Source organism: Salvelinus alpinus, chromosome 39 (assembly GCF_045679555.1).
Source record: "Salvelinus alpinus chromosome 39, SLU_Salpinus.1, whole genome shotgun sequence".
Taxonomy (NCBI): Eukaryota; Metazoa; Chordata; class Actinopteri; order Salmoniformes; family Salmonidae; genus Salvelinus; species Salvelinus alpinus.
Window position 1 is genome coordinate 9499584 of NC_092124.1, and position 18430 is coordinate 9518013.

At 43.6% G+C, this 18430-nt stretch overlaps 1 protein-coding gene across 2 annotated transcripts in view; it reads right to left on the minus strand.

The window, feature by feature from the left end:
• Positions 1 to 5565, minus strand: part of LOC139566644 (protein WWC2-like) — a 50518-nt gene extending 44953 nt beyond the window's left edge. The window contains exon 1 of one of the 2 annotated variants that reach the window (XM_071387892.1): positions 5126 to 5565. In XM_071387892.1, the coding sequence (XP_071243993.1) occupies positions 5126 to 5259 (134 nt within the window). In that variant the 5' untranslated portion in view covers positions 5260 to 5565. The remainder of the gene's footprint in view (positions 1 to 5125) is intronic. The other variant, XM_071387891.1, reaches the window with a different exon arrangement.
• Between the last annotated feature and the right edge of the window lie 12865 nt (positions 5566 to 18430).

Consider the following 18430-nt stretch of genomic DNA (forward strand, 5'->3'; position numbering starts at 1 on the left):
GTTGAAATTCACTTTCACACTAGAATGTTGACCCCTGTGTCAAGAGATGCTCTACGGAAGAGGTCAGTAACAGGCGTGCAGGCTTTTGTTCCAGCCAAGCACTAACACCTAATTCAACTGAACGTTACAGCCTTGGTTAGCTGAATACAAGTGAAAACATACAGTGGCAGGCTACTAGATAGAGACACATTGAAAGCATTCAGCCTAGCCCCTAGGAATATGTTGGCCGGCCAGTGGAGGAGCAGGAAACCGTGGCCTGTGGACGGCCATGTGTGTCGCACATTACAGGACGCGGCCATGTTTTCTGGTCTCCAAGGCTACCACACACTCTTGTTTTTGTCTTCCCTCTATTTCCCCCTTCCTCTCTCTTCTCCCTCTCGTTCAGACTCAAGCACAGACGCCAGCAGCTGTGAAAAGCCACGATTTACATCACTTCTTTTATTATCGCCCCCCCCCCCCACCATGCCAACAAAGTCATACAGAGCGCCAAAAAAATGAAGAAGAAAAAGGAGAGAGAGAGGGAAGACTTTTGTGGCAGAGGCCGTGCTTGTACAAATTCGCCCCAATTAAACGGGTCAAGCTCCAAACAGAGGGCCAAGAGAATTTGTGCGTGTGTGTGTCTGCGTGTGTACGCGCGCCTGTGTGTGCATGGGAGGGGAGAAACTTGGGCTGGAGTCTTATCTCTGCCTCCTCTTCTGGAAATAAACATTTTTGGGGCTGGAGCAGTGAGGAGGGAGTCATTTTACGTTCCTCTCTTTTCTGGGGGATTTAGACAGGGAGGGAGGGAGGGCTCAGGAATGTGGTGCAGCACTCTGACACTGCCTCTTATTCTCAGCCACTCTCTCATAAATCTGAGATCTGGACGGCTGGGCCTTTCAGACGTCAGGGGGAGGAGAGAGAAAGAATGAGGGGAAAAGATAGAGGAAGGAGGATGTCTGAGGGAGAGTTGAAAGTAAAATAGAAAAGGGGGAGGCAGAGGGGGAAGAGAGAGGGGGAGTGAGAAAGAAGAGAAGGATGGAGAGCGAGAGAGATTGAAATAATTTGTCAACCATATTGTAGAACTTACATTGTTTGCACAACGTTAAATCACTCCTGTCAGTTAGGACTTGGACAATGAAGCTCGTTTAAATGTGAATTTGAGAGGCGAGGGAAAGCAAGGGAGAAAGGTGGAAAAAAAGAGAGGGATTCCTTTTTCCTGCCAAAAATGTGTATTCCTTCACTGGCCAGCCAGGGTCCCCTCTGCTTGACTGAACAGAACAGGTCTAGTCCCTGGCCTGACTGTAACCATGGGGATGAGAGGGGATGACGTGCAGGCGAAGCATGAGACAGTCTTGGCGCGGCTTGGCGGAGTGCTATGCTAAAGGTGGGAGGGTCCACTTGGATTCCAAGTATAACACACACACCAAAATCTTTTTAAAACACATCCTTTTGGGATGAATTGGGGGATATTGCGTTGACAGGGTTCGTGCTCTCCAACTTTACTTCATAATACCAGAGTACAGGGGCAGATCATTTGTAAATATGAAACACCTGTTGCTATCTGGCAACGGGACTTTTCCCAATTCCCATACACGAATCCATCTTATGATGAAAAGTTCCATCCTATGTCAATGGAGAATCATTAATGGACAAATTATACGGATGAAGTGAGTTATTCTTTGTGGCACACTATGCATGTCTCTGTTCCATCAATCCATCACGTCATGGTTATTATGATGCACTGAACCTGTACCTCGCAACCAAACAAAACAATATGATGGCAACATTCACCAAATCATAGAACATTTCAGCAAAATGCATCAAGTCGCCTTCCTTGCGTTTCCAAGCTGTCTCCAAGCTGTCAACAAGCGGCCGCAATTAACACCATTAAGTGCATAGGCCTACAACGGCATTGGATTACTACAAGCCAGTAATGGTGTGGGGGGTTGATACAGTTACACATCACAATATTATTTTTGGATGATATTAGATTATTTGACTCCAAGCCGTCTGTACCTGTAGCTTGTTCTCCATCTTCTTTTTAAATAGTGAACCAGCATGTTTTCAGCACTTTTATTTCCCTGACTGATCAAAACTTGTTTTCTCATGGTCTCTCTTGTCTCTCTGCAGCAGACATATAGTGAGCAATATGTTTGGAACATCAAATCAAAATTAAAATCACAGAATCGAATCGTAGTACATATAGAATCGCAATACATATCTTTTCGACATCTAGATATCCTGATAATATCGTATCTTGATGTCACTGGCAATTCCCAGCCCTACAAGCCAGACAGCACAATCTCCCCTGGGCCCATACTCATAAAGAGTCTCAGAGTAGGACTACTGATCTACGAACTTCGTTGACATCATGGGAAAATCAAAAGAAATGTACTTTTACTTCGTTAAAGTAAAGAATCTCAAAGTGCACAGTAGCCCGGATGAATAAGCTGATCCTAGATCTGTGCCTACCTGCAACTTCTCTCCTGAACAGGACGGTGAGGTGTAGCAGAGGTGGAAAGAAACAGGGCGTGCCGCCAAAGCTACGGCCGCCGGTAACACAGAGGATATATTAGTCAGGCAAACCCTCTTATCACAGTACACACTATCTTTATAACCGTTATGTTCTTCACGACAATGCATCGACAGAAAATACAGGGCCAGAACCAATAGTAGCCTAATAGTAGTAGACCTACATACCCCTATGGTTCAAATATGTTCACAGAATATATGATTTCTTCCCCTCAACATATCACGGCAAGGTCCTTAGGGTCGTGAATACCGTTAGCATTTCTGAGCCTGGGCCAAGATTGAGAGTGTGAAAAGGGGCTGAGTATGATTCCCTTCCACCCTGAAACGGCATCTTAGCATTCTTGCCGATTAACACCGTTCTAGAATTAGAGGTATTAGCCTATCATTCTAGAAGGTTCATATCATTCTAGAATGTGTAGAATCTAGACGCAGTTCAGGTGGAGGGAGGGAACCGTGGATAATGGTGATTTGGCTGGTTTCTAAGTGGGAGCAACTTGATGTATATCATTCACAATGCCTGGTGGTGTTGGTGGTGGCCTCATAGGAATGGCTGGCATGCCACCTATTATAGGCTCGCAGTTTTCTAACAGTATAGGGCATTAAGACACACTATAGAAGCATTTGGCTTCAATTATACCCTCGCTCGTTTAGCTTAGGGGGGTCTGAGTGAGCGCAGACTGGAACATCCGTTTTCAGCACAGTGTCACATGGCCTTCTCTTCAGACTCTTTAGGTTTCAATCAGCAACACACATCTGACATGCATATGATGAGGCGTCAATATGACAACAATATAGGACTACTGTTGCGATTGATATGAAGCAAATTGAATTCAATAATAGAACTTAGGCTAATGACTAGAAAGGTTCAGTCATTGAGCGTTTTAATCAAGCGACCCATTTTCTATCTATGCATGACTCGACACTGTAACGTACAACTAAATTAGCATTAACGAATCTCACATTTCCATAGTGCAGCTAGGCATTATCCTTCCATTACGGCCAGACTTTCTGACCAATTATCCTCATAATTAGAGCTTAATGGTTTGTCATAAGTGGCTTGTGTCGTGTGGTGAACCTAATGTAATAAAACACGGGTAAGAAAGACCTCAATTGAATTAAGTGTGCGTGTCAATACCGGCTAATGTACAGAATTAGCCTATTATTGAAAGCAATGGGCTGTTAGGTTTCTTCCTCCCCATGAAATTAGCCTATAATAATATGCCAATCAAATATGCTACAGTTTAACATGATTGTGTTTTGCGTGTTAAATGTTTTTTATTTCTCCAATACCAAGGCACAGCATATCAGTGATTAGTGAGCTAGAGCAGACCTGCTCATAGGAGGCAACATACATCTGCACCGGAGGCCTTCACTTCTCCAGAGGAAATGTTTTATTTTATTTGACCTTTATTTAACTGGGCAAGTCAGTTAAAAACAAATTCTTATTTACAATGACTGCCTACCCCGGCCAAACTCAGACAGCGCTGGGCCAATTGTGCACCGCACTACGGGACTCCCAATCACGGCCGGTTGTGATACAATGGAATCGAACCAGGGTCTGTAGTGACGCCTCTAGCACTGAGATACAGTGCCTTAGACCGCTGCGCCACTCGGGAGCCCCTACATTTGGGGGATCTCAGATTAGCATATTTTTCATGACAATTTAATCAAACATTTACAAAAGCCAAAACGATAACTTAGGGAGCTGGAGCTTTAAAAAAAAAAGTGGCATAGATTCTTATCAGGGTCCTTTCAGAGAGTGCAGGAGACTCCACTTTCTTCCCTAGCGTTTGTGCTTAGCATTTTAATTGCCTTTTCATAGATAGTAAGTATAGCCATCTGTAATGAAATAGCTTATTTTACTGTAATAACTTTAGTATTGCTTTTATTTTGTACATATTTGCTTCTCTGTGAGAATGGGTGTAACGTTATAGCTTATTTTACTGTAACAACTTTAGTATTGCTTTTATTTTGTACCTATTTGCTTCTCTGATCAAATGGAATCATACGCAGTAGAAGTTCTAGAATCTCAGCAACAACAGAGCTCACGAGTTTGCTGTAGTTGCATAAAATGAGCACGTTGGTTTGATAGCTTGCTAGCTCATAAGAATAATGTTGCTAGCTACGTTAGCTAGCTATGGCTTGTTGAATCCTAATATAAATTGTGAAACTAGCTAACGTTAGCATCGTAAGGAATTTATTCCAAACCATGGCATCAGAAAGTTAGCTATCCAGTTAGCAAACTATAGATAGCAGCTAGCTACATCCGGCATAGCCAGCTGAAATTCAATTTCTATAAACTATGCAACTAGCTATCAGTTATCAGAGTTTTTGCAATAACTAGATATGCTCAAATGACACGTTCTGCACGTTCTTGCAATAACATTATGCTATGCTAGCTAACTTAGCAAAGGCGTGTTGATAGTTTCACACTATAAAAATACAACTAGCTACTGTAACAGTTAACAGTTAACGTTACTGTTCAAGGCATTTGCTGGTTCGAAACCCTTTTGTGTCGTTACGTAAAAGTGTGTATCAACTGTTTATAAACTGTTTACAAACGCTGCCCGTGTCAACTTCGCAAAGTTTCGCAAACAGCCGCACTCTTGCTTACCTGTCCCTCGGGTCTATCCAGCTTGTTTGTTTAGTGTTGTGGTCGATATAAAACACTTTGCCGTCAAAGTCCCTTGCTTCTTCCCAGCCGTCGGGTAACGGCAGCTGGCCATTCCCCTTTCTAGGCATGTTCATCTTCTAAAAGTTCCGCCATAAGTACGGTAAAAACTCCAGTGGAATACTAAAAAGCGACGAAAAACTCAGTAAAGATCCATGTTTTGCCTTCCCCTGTCCTCCATCTTGGGTTCCAAGCTGAACACATAGGCCCGGACAGACCGGGACAGACAGACTTGACTCCGTTCCCAGCCAACGGAACATTAGCATACTATTAGCATAAATCTATTTGCATGCACATTCCTGAGTGTTGCATTCCTGCGGCTTAACCCTTTCCAAGACATCACCAGTGGAAAATGTGTGTTGTCAAGACAACTTGTTACACTGGTCCCATCGAAGTATTTGGTCCCATTCCCCATTCCAGATAAGCGGGACACATTACACCGCCGCGTTAAATAGTTTTGTTATCTGCCGCTGTCGCTCTATGCAAGAACTGGGAGAAAAAGTTTTGGAACGGTGAAATATGCACCATTGCAAAATATAGGCAGATAGGATGATGGGACAGTGACAGGGATAAAATATGATATGTCCCCAGATAATTCAATATCTACATAAACTTGGGGAAATAATTATTGAATGTAATAATAGAGAAAGTTTAACAACACTGCATAACTTTAAAGGGACAATCTGTGATTGCTGTAATACCCCAAAAAATATATTTTATTGGTGTCTATATTGAACTGGTAAAAGGTCATTGTGATAAGAATAAGGGAGGGAAATTACTCCATTAGGGTGTGGTGCCTCAACTTTATGTAAAGGGCATCCTATAAGTCTATACACTGGGTGTACAGAACATTATGAATACCTGCTCTTTCCATGACATAAACTGACCAGGTCAATATTAGGAGGTAATGGTGTTCTTAAGGTGTTCTTAATGTTTTGTACACTCAGTGTATATCAGTGTTATAGCATATGGTATATAATTATATTTTCTATTTCTGACTGTTATGGGTGAATCAGTGCATATTTCAGCTTTGTAAATAGGCCTGGCGGATAGGCAACACGTGATTATCTAGAGACCTGCTGATTCTCACGCATAGATCAATAATAAAAGTAATAGACTAACAGCATTGTTTTTGTGACTAGTGAAATAATCACATTGCTCTTCTCTCCTGCGGTTAAACATCAGCTGTAATCCTGCAAGGCATTATGGAGTCACACTACAGGGTACGTAGACTACAAGACATTGCCTTGAGTGAACTCTGGGCCAGGGGGAAAAACACCAGTTTTATTACAATTTCAATTGCTTGTCTGTTCTCTTTGGGCTAGGATGCAATTTGACACATTTTCTGTACAAATAATTGGAAAAAGTTTATCTCCCCTTCAAAAGGAACTATAGTGAGACAATCTATTTCTAGGAATACACAGACTTTTTTGATGTTTGTTTTTTTTCAAACTTTTCCCAACCATTCTCAACCAATTGTTACCTTTTTGTTAACTTCTGTCCATGGCAATATGAATCCTTTTTACTTTATGAGAGAACCTTTGATCCTCCTGTAGGTGGGCCTTTACAGAATAAAATGTCATTCTCTGATCAAAGCTGGGATATGTCTTTATCTCAGAGTCCGTGTGATGTAATTTTTGGTTGTGAGGTACACAGCACCTTTCTCTTTCTCTTTCCTTTCCTTTCCTTTCCTCTCCTCATCTCATCAGCCTCGCAGGCTGCTCATTCAGACCTGCATCACAAGCTGCTCATTCAGACCAGGGAGGAGATGGAGAGGGCAATCGGGTCAGAAGTGCATGGCTGGAAATATTGTTTGAAATTCAAGGGAGCAATGGAGTAATACAGAGAGGTAGATAGAGAGACAGCCAGAAGGGAGGAGAATAGATGGAAGACGGGTCAGTGTAGGGCAGAGCCGGAGATATTGTTGATATGACATTCAAGAGAGGACATGAACATTAGAGAAGTTGAGAGACAGGTAGAGACAGGGCGGGAGGAGAGGAGATGGATGAGAGGTCCCAGTGGGCACAAACTGTTTGAATCAATGTTGTTTCAACGTAATTTGTCAACGTATTGTGACTTGGAATCGATGTGAATAATACATTGGATTTGCAAAAAGTCATCAATGTAAACTGTTGTTTTGAGGGTGAAATTTCAACCACAGAATTACATCATCAAGGTAATCTCAATTATAGACAAACCCTTATATAATATGTTGAATTTGTACCTTTGAAATAGTGTTAGATCTTCAATGTTAATATCCACTATCAGAAAAAAGCAATAGGCTAGGCAGCACCTCCTACTGGAGAGGTAATCTATCTACATTTACATTTACATTTACATTTAAGTCATTTAGCAGACGCTCTTATCCAGAGCGACTTACAAATTGGTGCATTCACCTTATGATATCCAGTGGAACAACCACTTTACAATAGTGCATCTAACTCTTTTAAGGGGGAGGGGGGGGGTTAGGAGGATTACTTTATCCTATCCTAGGTATTCCTTAAAGAGGTGGGGTTTCAGGTGTCTCCGGAAGGTGGTGATTGACTCCGCTGACCTGGCGTCGTGAGGGAGTTTGTTCCACCATTGGGGTGCCAGAGCAGCGAACAGTTTTGACTGGGCTGAGCGGGAACTGTACTTCCTCAGAGGTAGGGAGGCGAGCAGGCCAGAGGTGGATGAACGCAGTGCCCTTGTTTGGGTGTAGGGCCTGATCAGAGCCTGAAGGTACGGAGGTGCCGTTCCCCTCACAGCTCCGTAGGCAAGCACCATGGTCTTGTAGCGGATGCGAGCTTCAACTGGAAGCCAGTGGAGAGAGCGGAGGAGCGGGGTGACGTGAGAGAACTTGGGAAGGTTGAACACCAGACGGGCTGCTGCGTTCTGGATGAGTTGTAGGGGTTTAATGGCACAGGCAGGGAGCCCAGCCAACAGCGAGTTGCAGTAATCCAGACGGGAGATGACAAGTGCCTGGATTAGGACCTGCGCCGCTTCCTGTGTGAGGCAGGGTCGTACTCTGCGAATGTTGTAGAGCATGAACCTACAGGAACGGGTCACCGCCTTGATGTGAGTTGAGAACGACAGGGTGTTGTCCAGGATCACGCCAAGGTTCTTAGCGCTCTGGGAGGAGGACACAATGGAGTTGTCAACCGTGACGGCGAGATCATGGAACGGGCAGTCCTTCCCCGGGAGGAAGAGCAGCTCCGTCTTGCCGAGGTTCAGCTTGAGGTGGTGATCCGTCATCCACACTGATATGTCTGCCAGACATGCAGAGATGCGATTCGCCACCTGGTTATCAGAGGGGGGAAAGGAGAAGATTAATTGTGTGTCGTCTGCATAGCAATGATAGGAGAGGCCATGTGAGGATATGACAGAGCCAAGTGACTTGGTGTATAGCGAGAATAGGAGAGGGCCTAGAACAGAGCCCTGGGGGACACCAGTGGTGAGAGCACGTGGTGCGGAGACAGATTCTCGCCACGCCACCTGGTAGGAGCGACCTGTCAGGTAGGACGCAATCCAAGCGTGGGCCGCGCCGGAGATGCCCAACTCGGAGAGGGTGGAGAGGAGGATCTGATGGTTCACAGTATCAAAGGCAGCCGATAGGTCTAGAAGGATGAGAGCAGAGGAGAGAGAGTTAGCTTTAGCAGTGCGGAGCGCCTCCGTGACACAGAGAAGAGCAGTCTCAGTTGAATGACTAGTCTTGAAACCTGACTGATTTGGATCAAGAAGGTCATTCTGAGAGAGATAGCAGGAGAGCTGGCCAAGGACGGCACGTTCAAGAGTTTTGGAGAGAAAAGAAAGAAGGGATACTGGTCTGTAGTTGTTGACATCGGAGGGATCGAGTGTAGGTTTTTTCAGAAGGGGTGCAACTCTCGCTCTCTTGAAGACGGAAGGGACGTAGCCAGCGGTCAAGGATGAGTTGATGAGCGAGGTGAGGTAAGGGAGAAGGTCTCCGGAAATGGTCTGGAGAAGAGAGGAGGGGATAGGGTCAAGCGGGCAGGTTGTTGGGCGGCCGGCCGTCACAAGACGCAAGATTTCATCTGGAGAGAGAGGGGAGAAAGAGGTCAAAGCACAGGGTAGGGCAGTGTGAGCAGAACCAGCGGTGTCGTTTGACTTAGCAAACGAGGATCGGATGTCGTCGACCTTCTTTTCAAAATGGTTGACGAAGTCATCCGCAGAGAGGGAGGAGGGGGGAGGAGGGGGAGGAGGATTCAGGAGGGAGGAGAAGGTGGCAAAGAGCTTCCTAGGGTTAGAGGCAGATGCTTGGAATTTAGAGTGGTAGAAAGTGGCTTTAGCAGCAGAGACAGAAGAGGAGAATGTAGAGAGGAGGGAGTGGAGAGGAGGGAGTGAAAGGATGCCAGGTCCGCAGGGAGGCGAGTTTTCCTCCATTTCCGCTCGGCTGCCCGGAGCCCTGTTCTGTGAGCTCGCAGTGAGTCGTCGAGCCACGGAGCAGGAGGGGAGGACCGAGCCGGCCTGGAGGATAGGGGACATAGAGAGTCAAAGGATGCAGAAAGGGAGGAGAGGAGGGTTGAGGAGGCAGAATCAGGAGATAGGTTGGAGAAGGTTTGAGCAGAGGGAAGAGATGATAGGATGGAAGAGGAGAGAGTAGCGGGGGAGAGAGAGCGAAGGTTGGGACGGCGCGATACCATCCGAGTAGGGGCAGTGTGGGAAGTGTTAGATGAGAGCGAGAGGGAAAAGGATACAAGGTAGTGGTCGGAGACTTGGAGGGGAGTTGCAGTGAGATTAGTGGAAGAACAGCATCTAGTAAAGATGAGGTCAAGCGTATTGCCTGCCTTGTGAGTAGGGGGGGAAGGTGAGAGGGTGAGGTCAAAAGAGGAGAGGAGTGGAAAGAAGGAGGCAGAGAGGAATGAGTCAAAGGTAGACGTGGGGAGGTTAAAGTCACCCAGAACTGTGAGAGGTGAGCCATCCTCAGGAAAGGAACTTATCAGGGCGTCAAGCTCATTGATGAACTCTCCAAGGGAACCTGGAGGGCGATAAATGATAAGGATGTTAAGCTTGAAAGGGCTGGTAACTGTGACAGCATGGAATTCAAAGGAGGCGATAGACAGATGGGTCAGGGGAGAAAGAGAGAATGTCCACTTGGGAGAGATGAGGATCCCAGTGCCACCGCCCCGCTGACCAGAAGCTCTCGGGGTGTGCGAGAACACGTGGGCAGACGAGGCGAGAGCAGTAGGAGTAGCAGTGTTGTCAGTGGTAATCCATGTTTCCGTCAGTGCCAAGAAGTCGAGGGACTGGAGGGACGCATAGGCTGAGATGAACTCTGCCTTGTTGGCCGCAGATCGGCAGTTCCAGAGGTTGCCGGAGACCTGGAACTCCACGTGGGTCGTGCGCGCTGGAACCACCAGGTTAGAATGGCGGCGGCCACGCGGTGTGAAGCGTTTGTATGGTCTGTGCAGAGAGGAGAGAAGAGGGATAGACAGACACATAGTTGACAGGCTACAGAAGAGGCTACGCTAATGCAAAGGAGATTAGAATGACAAGTGGACTACACGTCTCGAATGTTCAGGAAGTTAAGCTTACGTTGCAAAAATAAAATACAATTTTATTGACTAAAATCTTATTGACTAAAATGATATAGTACTGCTGGCGGTGAAGTAGGCTGGCTAGCAGTGGCTGCGTTGTTGACTTTGTTTGAACGTGTAGCTGGCTAGGTAACCTCGACAATTTCTCAAAAACGACACAATTATCTTGGATACAAGGACAGCAAAGACAACTATGTAGCTAGCTAACACTACGCTAATCAAGTCGTTCCGTTGTAATGTAAGTTGTAGTGTGAGTTTCTACAGTGCTGCTATTCGGTAGAAGTTGGCTAACTAGCAGTGTTAGCTAGCAGTGTTGACTAGGTAGGAGACGGCAGCGCAGCGCGGTGGACGAAAATAGCTGGCTAGTTAACCGAATAATTACTCTAACCAACTCTAAGCTACACAATTATCTTAGATACAAAGATAGCAAAGACAACTATGTAGCCAGCTAACACTACACTAATCAAGTCGTTCCGTTGTAATGTAGTCGTTTCTCCAGAGCTGCTATGCTGCTATTCGGTGGCTAGCTGGCTAGCTAGCAGTGTTGACTACGTTACGTTACGGAAATAGCTGGCTAGTTAACCGAATAATTACTCTAACCAACTCTAAGCTACACAATTATCTTAGATACAAAGATAGCAAAGAGAACTGTGTAGCCAGCTAACACTACACTAATCAAGTCGTTCCGTTGTAATCTACAGCTATCTATTTGGTCTCCCATCCAGGGTGTTAACCAGTCCTGCTTAACTTTGATATTTGTCACTGACTACTAGCAATGTGCAATCATGAGAATTATTATTGAGAGATCTCTTCATAACTAAATAGATTCAGTGTTGCTATCGAAGTCATTCCAAAGGGTAGGCTTAATAAAGCAAATGAAATCTAACCATACTCTATAAGTCATTTAGGCCTATGTAACATTTGCGAAGTCATCAACAGCTATTGTTTCAATTCAACCCAGGTTTCAACTAAAAATAGACAATACATATAGATAGGCCTAGGGCTTCAAGCTTTGGTTGATGTCAAATGTAATCTTAACTTGCCTATTAACTTGTTAACAAATTATATGTTGGATTCACGTCGCCAACGAAACCAAAAATAAAAGTTAAAGAATAGGATTAATCCAGTGGTTCAGATGGAACTATCCAAGCATTAGATACATCTCCTTTAATGTTGATATTTGGTAGTGTTATCAACCAAACACAATTCGATATGACTTGTAATACAGTACATAGTCTATCTTACAAACTAATGTAACAGTTTTTTATTAAACCTTAAAATGAGTAACTAAACCATGGCCACATTTTGAGGTTACTGTAACTATAAAAGTCGTATTATGTAATCATAGAAAATATGTATGTTCAAGATAGCATGCAAAGGTCAGAGGTCGTTGGAGATCTTCACAACATAAATATCTGTCACAGAATCTCGAACAGCATTGATCACTTGCAAATGTACTTTCAATGTATTCTCAACTGCAATCCAGGTCATTTGGTTGTGCTATTAGATGAAGCACAGTGATAAGACATTAAGTTGTTGTATAAATGCAAAATATCTGACATTGTTTTCCCATTTGAACTTTGTTGTGCTTTTAAATTGTTGAGAGTGCGGTGATAACACATTAGATGACAACTAAGCAAAAAATCGGACATTGTTTTTCTATTGGAATTTGGTTGTACTTTTAGATAGTTGAAAGCATAGTGATAACACATTGGGAATTCAACAAACTTATGGCAGTCTTTTTGAGGGGGTGAATAAAGGCTCATTGATCAACGTCTCAACCAAAAATGTCCACGTTAAAATGACGTGGTGAGCCCAGTGGGGTGGTAAATAAGACAGGAAGATTGATATATGTTGAAAGCAATAAATAGATCAAGAAGAGTTGGAGAAGAAAGAGGGAGGAAGAGAGAATAGCTCAGGAAAGGGTGCCATTTCTGCAGTGCTGCTGACTACGCGATATGATGAAATAAATAATTCTCACATCGCTGCGGGTAAACATCTTTGTCTTTTTGTTTTTTCCGACTATCTCCAAACTCATTTTGGTAGATCGGGGACATTCCCGACCTTTTGATCAGATTTTCTGAACGTGCAGGAATCAAATTAGTAGAAAACCAGAAGCTTCTACTTTCCTTCCATATCGTCACATTTGATAAATGAATACCAGTGGATGCTGATGAAAGGAGGATGGCTCATTCCAGCCATTATTATGAGCTGTCCTCCCCTCGCCAGCCTCCACTGATGGATACTTCAGGGATGGTGATTGGCTGCCATCTTAGTTTTGGTTGGAATAGCAATGCCCTACAAGTAAATCAAGTAAACACTTGAGTAAATGAGTGATACAAAGTCAATTAAAAGCAGGTGCTTCCACACAGGTGTGGTTCCTGAGTTAATTAAACAATGAACATTCCGTCAAGCTTAGGATCATGTATAAAAATGCCTAGTTGCTCATTATTTTGGCTACCATGGCTGGAAGAAGAGATCTCAGGGACTTTGAAAGAGGGGTCTCAAAGGAGCATAGGGGGTTTAAAGGGTGTGTGTGTCTTAGTCACCAGATCTCCCAATTGAACACTGCTCTTTGACCTGGTAATGCGTTCCTTTGTTCATCCATTCACTCATCCTATTTGTTAATCCTTTCACCCACCAATCCATTCAGTCATTATTTTATTTACCCATAAATCCATCCATATATCCTTCCATCCATCCATTTCACCTGGTACAGCTCTTTCTGGGTGACCAGGGCATCCTGGGCTACTGTCAGGTACTCCTTCAACATCCTCTCCTGCTCCTTCCTCCACTCCGCCCGGGGTCCTCTAGCTGGGTACTCTCTAGAGAGGGTAGAATGTCATCAATGAGATCTACTCCCATAAAAAATGATGGTGATAATAATACTTTATTTGTAGCCTCTTTTTGTGTCATACAGCTACAGCACGCCAGAACACAGATTCAGATATACAGGTAACTGCCAAAGTAATGGAAACCCTTGAGTAAATGAGGGATACAAAGTATATTGAAAGCATGTAGTTCCACACAGGTGTGGTTCCTGAGTTAATCAAGCAATGCATATCCCATCACGCTTATGGTCATGCATAAAAATGCTGTGCAGGCTTTTATTTGGGCCATTCTTTTGGTTACCATGGCTATGCCCCCATAGGATGAAATATTCCCCCATCCACAGGGCACGAGTGGTCACTGAAAGGTTGGATGAACAAAGAAAATATGTAAACCCTATGCCATGGCCGTCTCAGTCACCAGATCTCAACCCAATTGAACACTTATGGGAGATTCTGGAGCGGCGCCTGAGACAGCGTTTTCCAGCACCATCAACAAAACACCTAATGATGGAATTTCTCATGGAAGAATGGTGTCGCATCCCTCCAATAGAGTTCCAGACACTTGCAGAATCTAAGCCAAGGCCCATTAAAGCTGTTCTGGCGGCCTGTGGTGGCCCAACATCCTATTAAGACACTTTATGTTGGTGTTTCCTTTAATTTGGCAATTACCTGTACATTCTAACGAACCAACAGACGCTTCTTTAAAGGTCACACAAAACCCTTTCAAGAATTTCATTTTAAACCACCAAGACAGAGAGATACAGTATCTTCCATTCATTTCAATACTTCCAGGAAAATACAGATAAACACTTGTTCATCAGTTTTCTCTGAGTTCTCCATAGACTTCATTGTGTGGTGGTGGTCAAGCTTTAGCTGCTAAGCACATTTCTGGAGAGTTAGGTCAGTGGGCTCTCCGCTCTACTTGTGGTTTAACACGAGAATTTCACAGCATTCTTGTCGTCGGTAGTCATGTGCTACATCCCAAATAGAACCCTATTCCGTACATAGTGAGATAATGTATGGGCCCCTGGTCAAAAGTAGTGCACTATATAGGGAATAGGGTGCCATTTGACACTCAGACATGGCTTTCTTCAGATGCTACCTCTGGCTCAATCCTCTACCACTATTAGCTAAGGTGCTAAAATTGCTCTAATGGTAAGTAGAGCTTTGATGTTGCTGAGAGCAGTTCCACCCGTCTTTCCCCACTTAAATCATTTCCCCCACCGCCACCCCTTCAAAGCCAAAGTCATCTGAAAGTTACCTGTTTAATCCCCTAAACTCACTGTATCTGTAAAACATTCCATTGAACAATTCTACAACAGCAGAATTGGCTAGATCGTACTCAAACTGACTAGAATACAATAGTAAGTTGCATATTGATTACATCTATTTTAGCAGTAATCTGTCACACTATACATTGACATAGGATATCGCTCAAGCACTTTTACAGATACGGACACCTATGGTACGGTGTTAAGACATGACGTCAGGGGTTAAGGTATGAAGTAATTGGACTGAAGTTGATACCTTTGTTACCCTTCTGGAAGTCTCGTTCCCATCCGATGCCTGTGTGTAAGTCTGGCCAAGTGAGACTACCTTTTCGGACCAGTCAGTCAAACACCATTTTGAGAAGGGCACCATCGTGAGTTTGTGGTCAACACGAGGCAGAGGGAAACATCTTTGGTGAAAATAGAGCCTGCATCAAAGAGAGAGAGAGAGAGAGAGAGAGAGAGAGGAGAGAGGAGATAGAAAAAAAGTTAGTTGTCAATACACTCCCTATTCAACTCAAACAAACACCTAAACACACTGCTGAAATACATATTTACGTAATCAACTACAGCATGACTGATGCATTCCTTAGGAAAAAGCCATTTTAATCTTGATCGGTTTAGCAACAGTGGAATTCAATGCATCTGGCCAATATCTCTTGGAGATCCATTCCTCCTGAGAGTGGCAGAAGGGGGAGGGAGAGGGGCAGAGAGAGAGAGAGAGAGAGAGGGAGAGAGAGTGTGCCTACTACAGCAGGAAGATTTGTGACCTGTTGCCACAAGAAAAGAGCAACCAGTGAAGAACAAACACCATTGTAAATACAACCCATATTTATGTTTATTTATTTTCCCTTTTGTACTTTAGACATAATATGACATTTGAAATGTCTTTATTCTTTTGTAACTTCTGTGAGTGTAATGTTTACTGTTCATTTGTATTGTTTATTTCACTTTTGTTTATTATCTACTTCACTTTCTTTGGCAATGTTAACATATGTTTCCCATGCCAATAAAGCCCTTGAATTGAATTGAGAGAGGCCCATACCATATGCCAGACCAACTGAGCATCGGGCCTATTACCCACAATGCAGTAGTTCATTTCCATAAAAGGACCCATGAGCACCAACATGAGAAGTTCATAGGAGCGAATTTCAAGGCACAAGGCAAAGTTCACAGAAGTAACAAGTAAAGATAGACATACCAATTAGCTAGTGTTTTTACTGATATATATTTTTGCTCATGAATTATTAAGTGATTAAAACTCGTTATTCTGTTACCAAATCTGTAACGGAATTACTGCAATTGAATTGGCTACAATGGGAAATCATAGTAGCCACAAACCATAGGTCACTTGCTTCTGTCTTCCCTTCTACTGGCATACTGTTGTGTTCAGATCCAGTTCATTTGACCTCTCCCGGAACTTACCGACACCCATCCTCTCTTTCCATTTACTGTAACCAGCATCTGCACCCACTGAGCACCGACCGACACCGGACGTCCATGGACGTTGAAAAGTAGGTGAAATATGGTCAGTCCACCCTGGCCTTAATTTCATCGTCCACAGACATCGTTTTTTTAGTCCGGACCGGCCTTGATTTCAACATCCACAGACCAAATCAGAACCAACCATAGACGTCTATGTTTCATAAGTTTGGAAAGCACAGTACAGTACAGTGAAGCACAGTAGAGTACAGTAGAGGGCAGTACAGTAAAGTAGAGTAGTGTAGTTCAGTACAGTAGGCCTACAGTAAAGTAGAGTTCATTACAGTACAGTAGAGCACAATAGAGTAGAGTACAATATAATGTACTGTACTCTCCTGTACTGAACTATACTCTACTGTACTATACTCTACTCCAGTGGTTCCCAACCAGGGGTACTAGGACCCCTGGGGGTATTTGGCCTATCCACAGGTGGTACTTGAGAAGACTCACGAGACCACAGGCCTACTGGTAAAATGCACATGAGGGGGTACTTCAGGGGTACTCTGGGCAGAGCAAAATAGTTGGTGGTATAGTAAACAAAAAGGTTGGGAACCACTGCTCTACTCTACTGTCCTGTACTGAATTCTACTATACTGTACTCTCCTGTGCTGTACTGTGATGTCCAAACTTGTGAAACATTAGACGTCTATGATTGGTTCAGATTTGGTCTGGTCCGGACCAACCAAATCTGTAGGCCGTCATTGTAAATAAGAATTTGTTCTTAACAGACTTGCCTAGTTAAATAAAGGTTAAAAACAAAAAACAAATGTGGTCTTGTTTGGGGGCAGAACTCATTAGATTGATAGTCCTTTTGTAGAATAATAGTCATATATGCAAAGGAAGATATTGCATATTTCTCCCTTTGTGAACCTATTCAGGATACATCACCATCCAGAATGACACTCATATCTATAATTATGTATTTCTGTGTAGTACAGATCAGGGACCCATGATGTAATTCTGTTACCGTAATTCAGTTACCAGTGGAAATCCACTTCACTCACTGTAGTTCAATAACCAAAATATATTCTTTCAAAGTCAAGGTGTCATGTCACAGCTGACACCCCATTCTTTCTGCAGACGTCTTTGAATCTTAATTCAGAGCAGATATTTAACATCGTTTTTGGAAAACTTAGCAGCATAAAAAAAGAAGGGAGATTGTACCATAATTCTGTTCCCAAACACATCTGCACCAGGGAAGAACAGTAACACCTCTGACTCTGTGACGACACACAAATCCACACAGCTAACTCCTTGTTTTGTCTGTGGTTTTAGTAAGACACATGACCGCCACGTAGTGGCCGGGGAGGATATATTGTCCCTCGCTTTACTGTTTTTGGCCGTATGCAGCAATTTCTTCAGTTTACAGTGGCAGAGAGCACACATTTCGCAGGTTATACATATTGTTCACGGAAGTCCACCTTGGAAGACTAACTGTAGTTTGGTGCGCTCTACAGATGTTTGTTCAACAAGACAACCACGTGTACTTACACATTCACTAATATGGGCTGGGGGTTGAACCTCATTACAATTTCCAGCGTGGGAGATTTTCATGCTTGTGCTGTGTCCTACGTCCGCGTCTTTCTTTTCCCCAACGCAGTTATTAAGCCAAAACCAACGCCCCCGGCGTTCTACTACGCTCCCATTGGCTCGCTAGCGTTGTCTCACTCACAGGCGATCAGCGCAGAGACAGTGACTTTCCAAGGTACGGATGGAAAGTGTCATTTAACAATAAGCTGCCTACCGTTATCATGTTTGGTAACATTTGCCCATGTATTTATTTTAAGAGTTTCAATGAGTTGTAAAAATGTCTCAGAGAACTCTGCTGAGCTCCCTCAAATGAAGGTCAGCTAACCCAGGCTACTTAACGTTACTAGCTCGGTATTTGAAGTTGCTATATTATCAGTAGTAGCCTATTATCAGGTAAAAGAATATGCTTATTATTCATAATTTCTCAAATATTTATTAGCTAATCATTCAGTTGAATACACTATGCTACAGCCATTGAATCTGTCTTTGAGCGTTTAAGGGACTTTCATGGCTCACTCGGTCCACGACATTATGTTATCATATTTTCAATCTTCAAATACGGGGAAATGTTATTAATCAGTGACTGAAATTTCGCGCTACGCG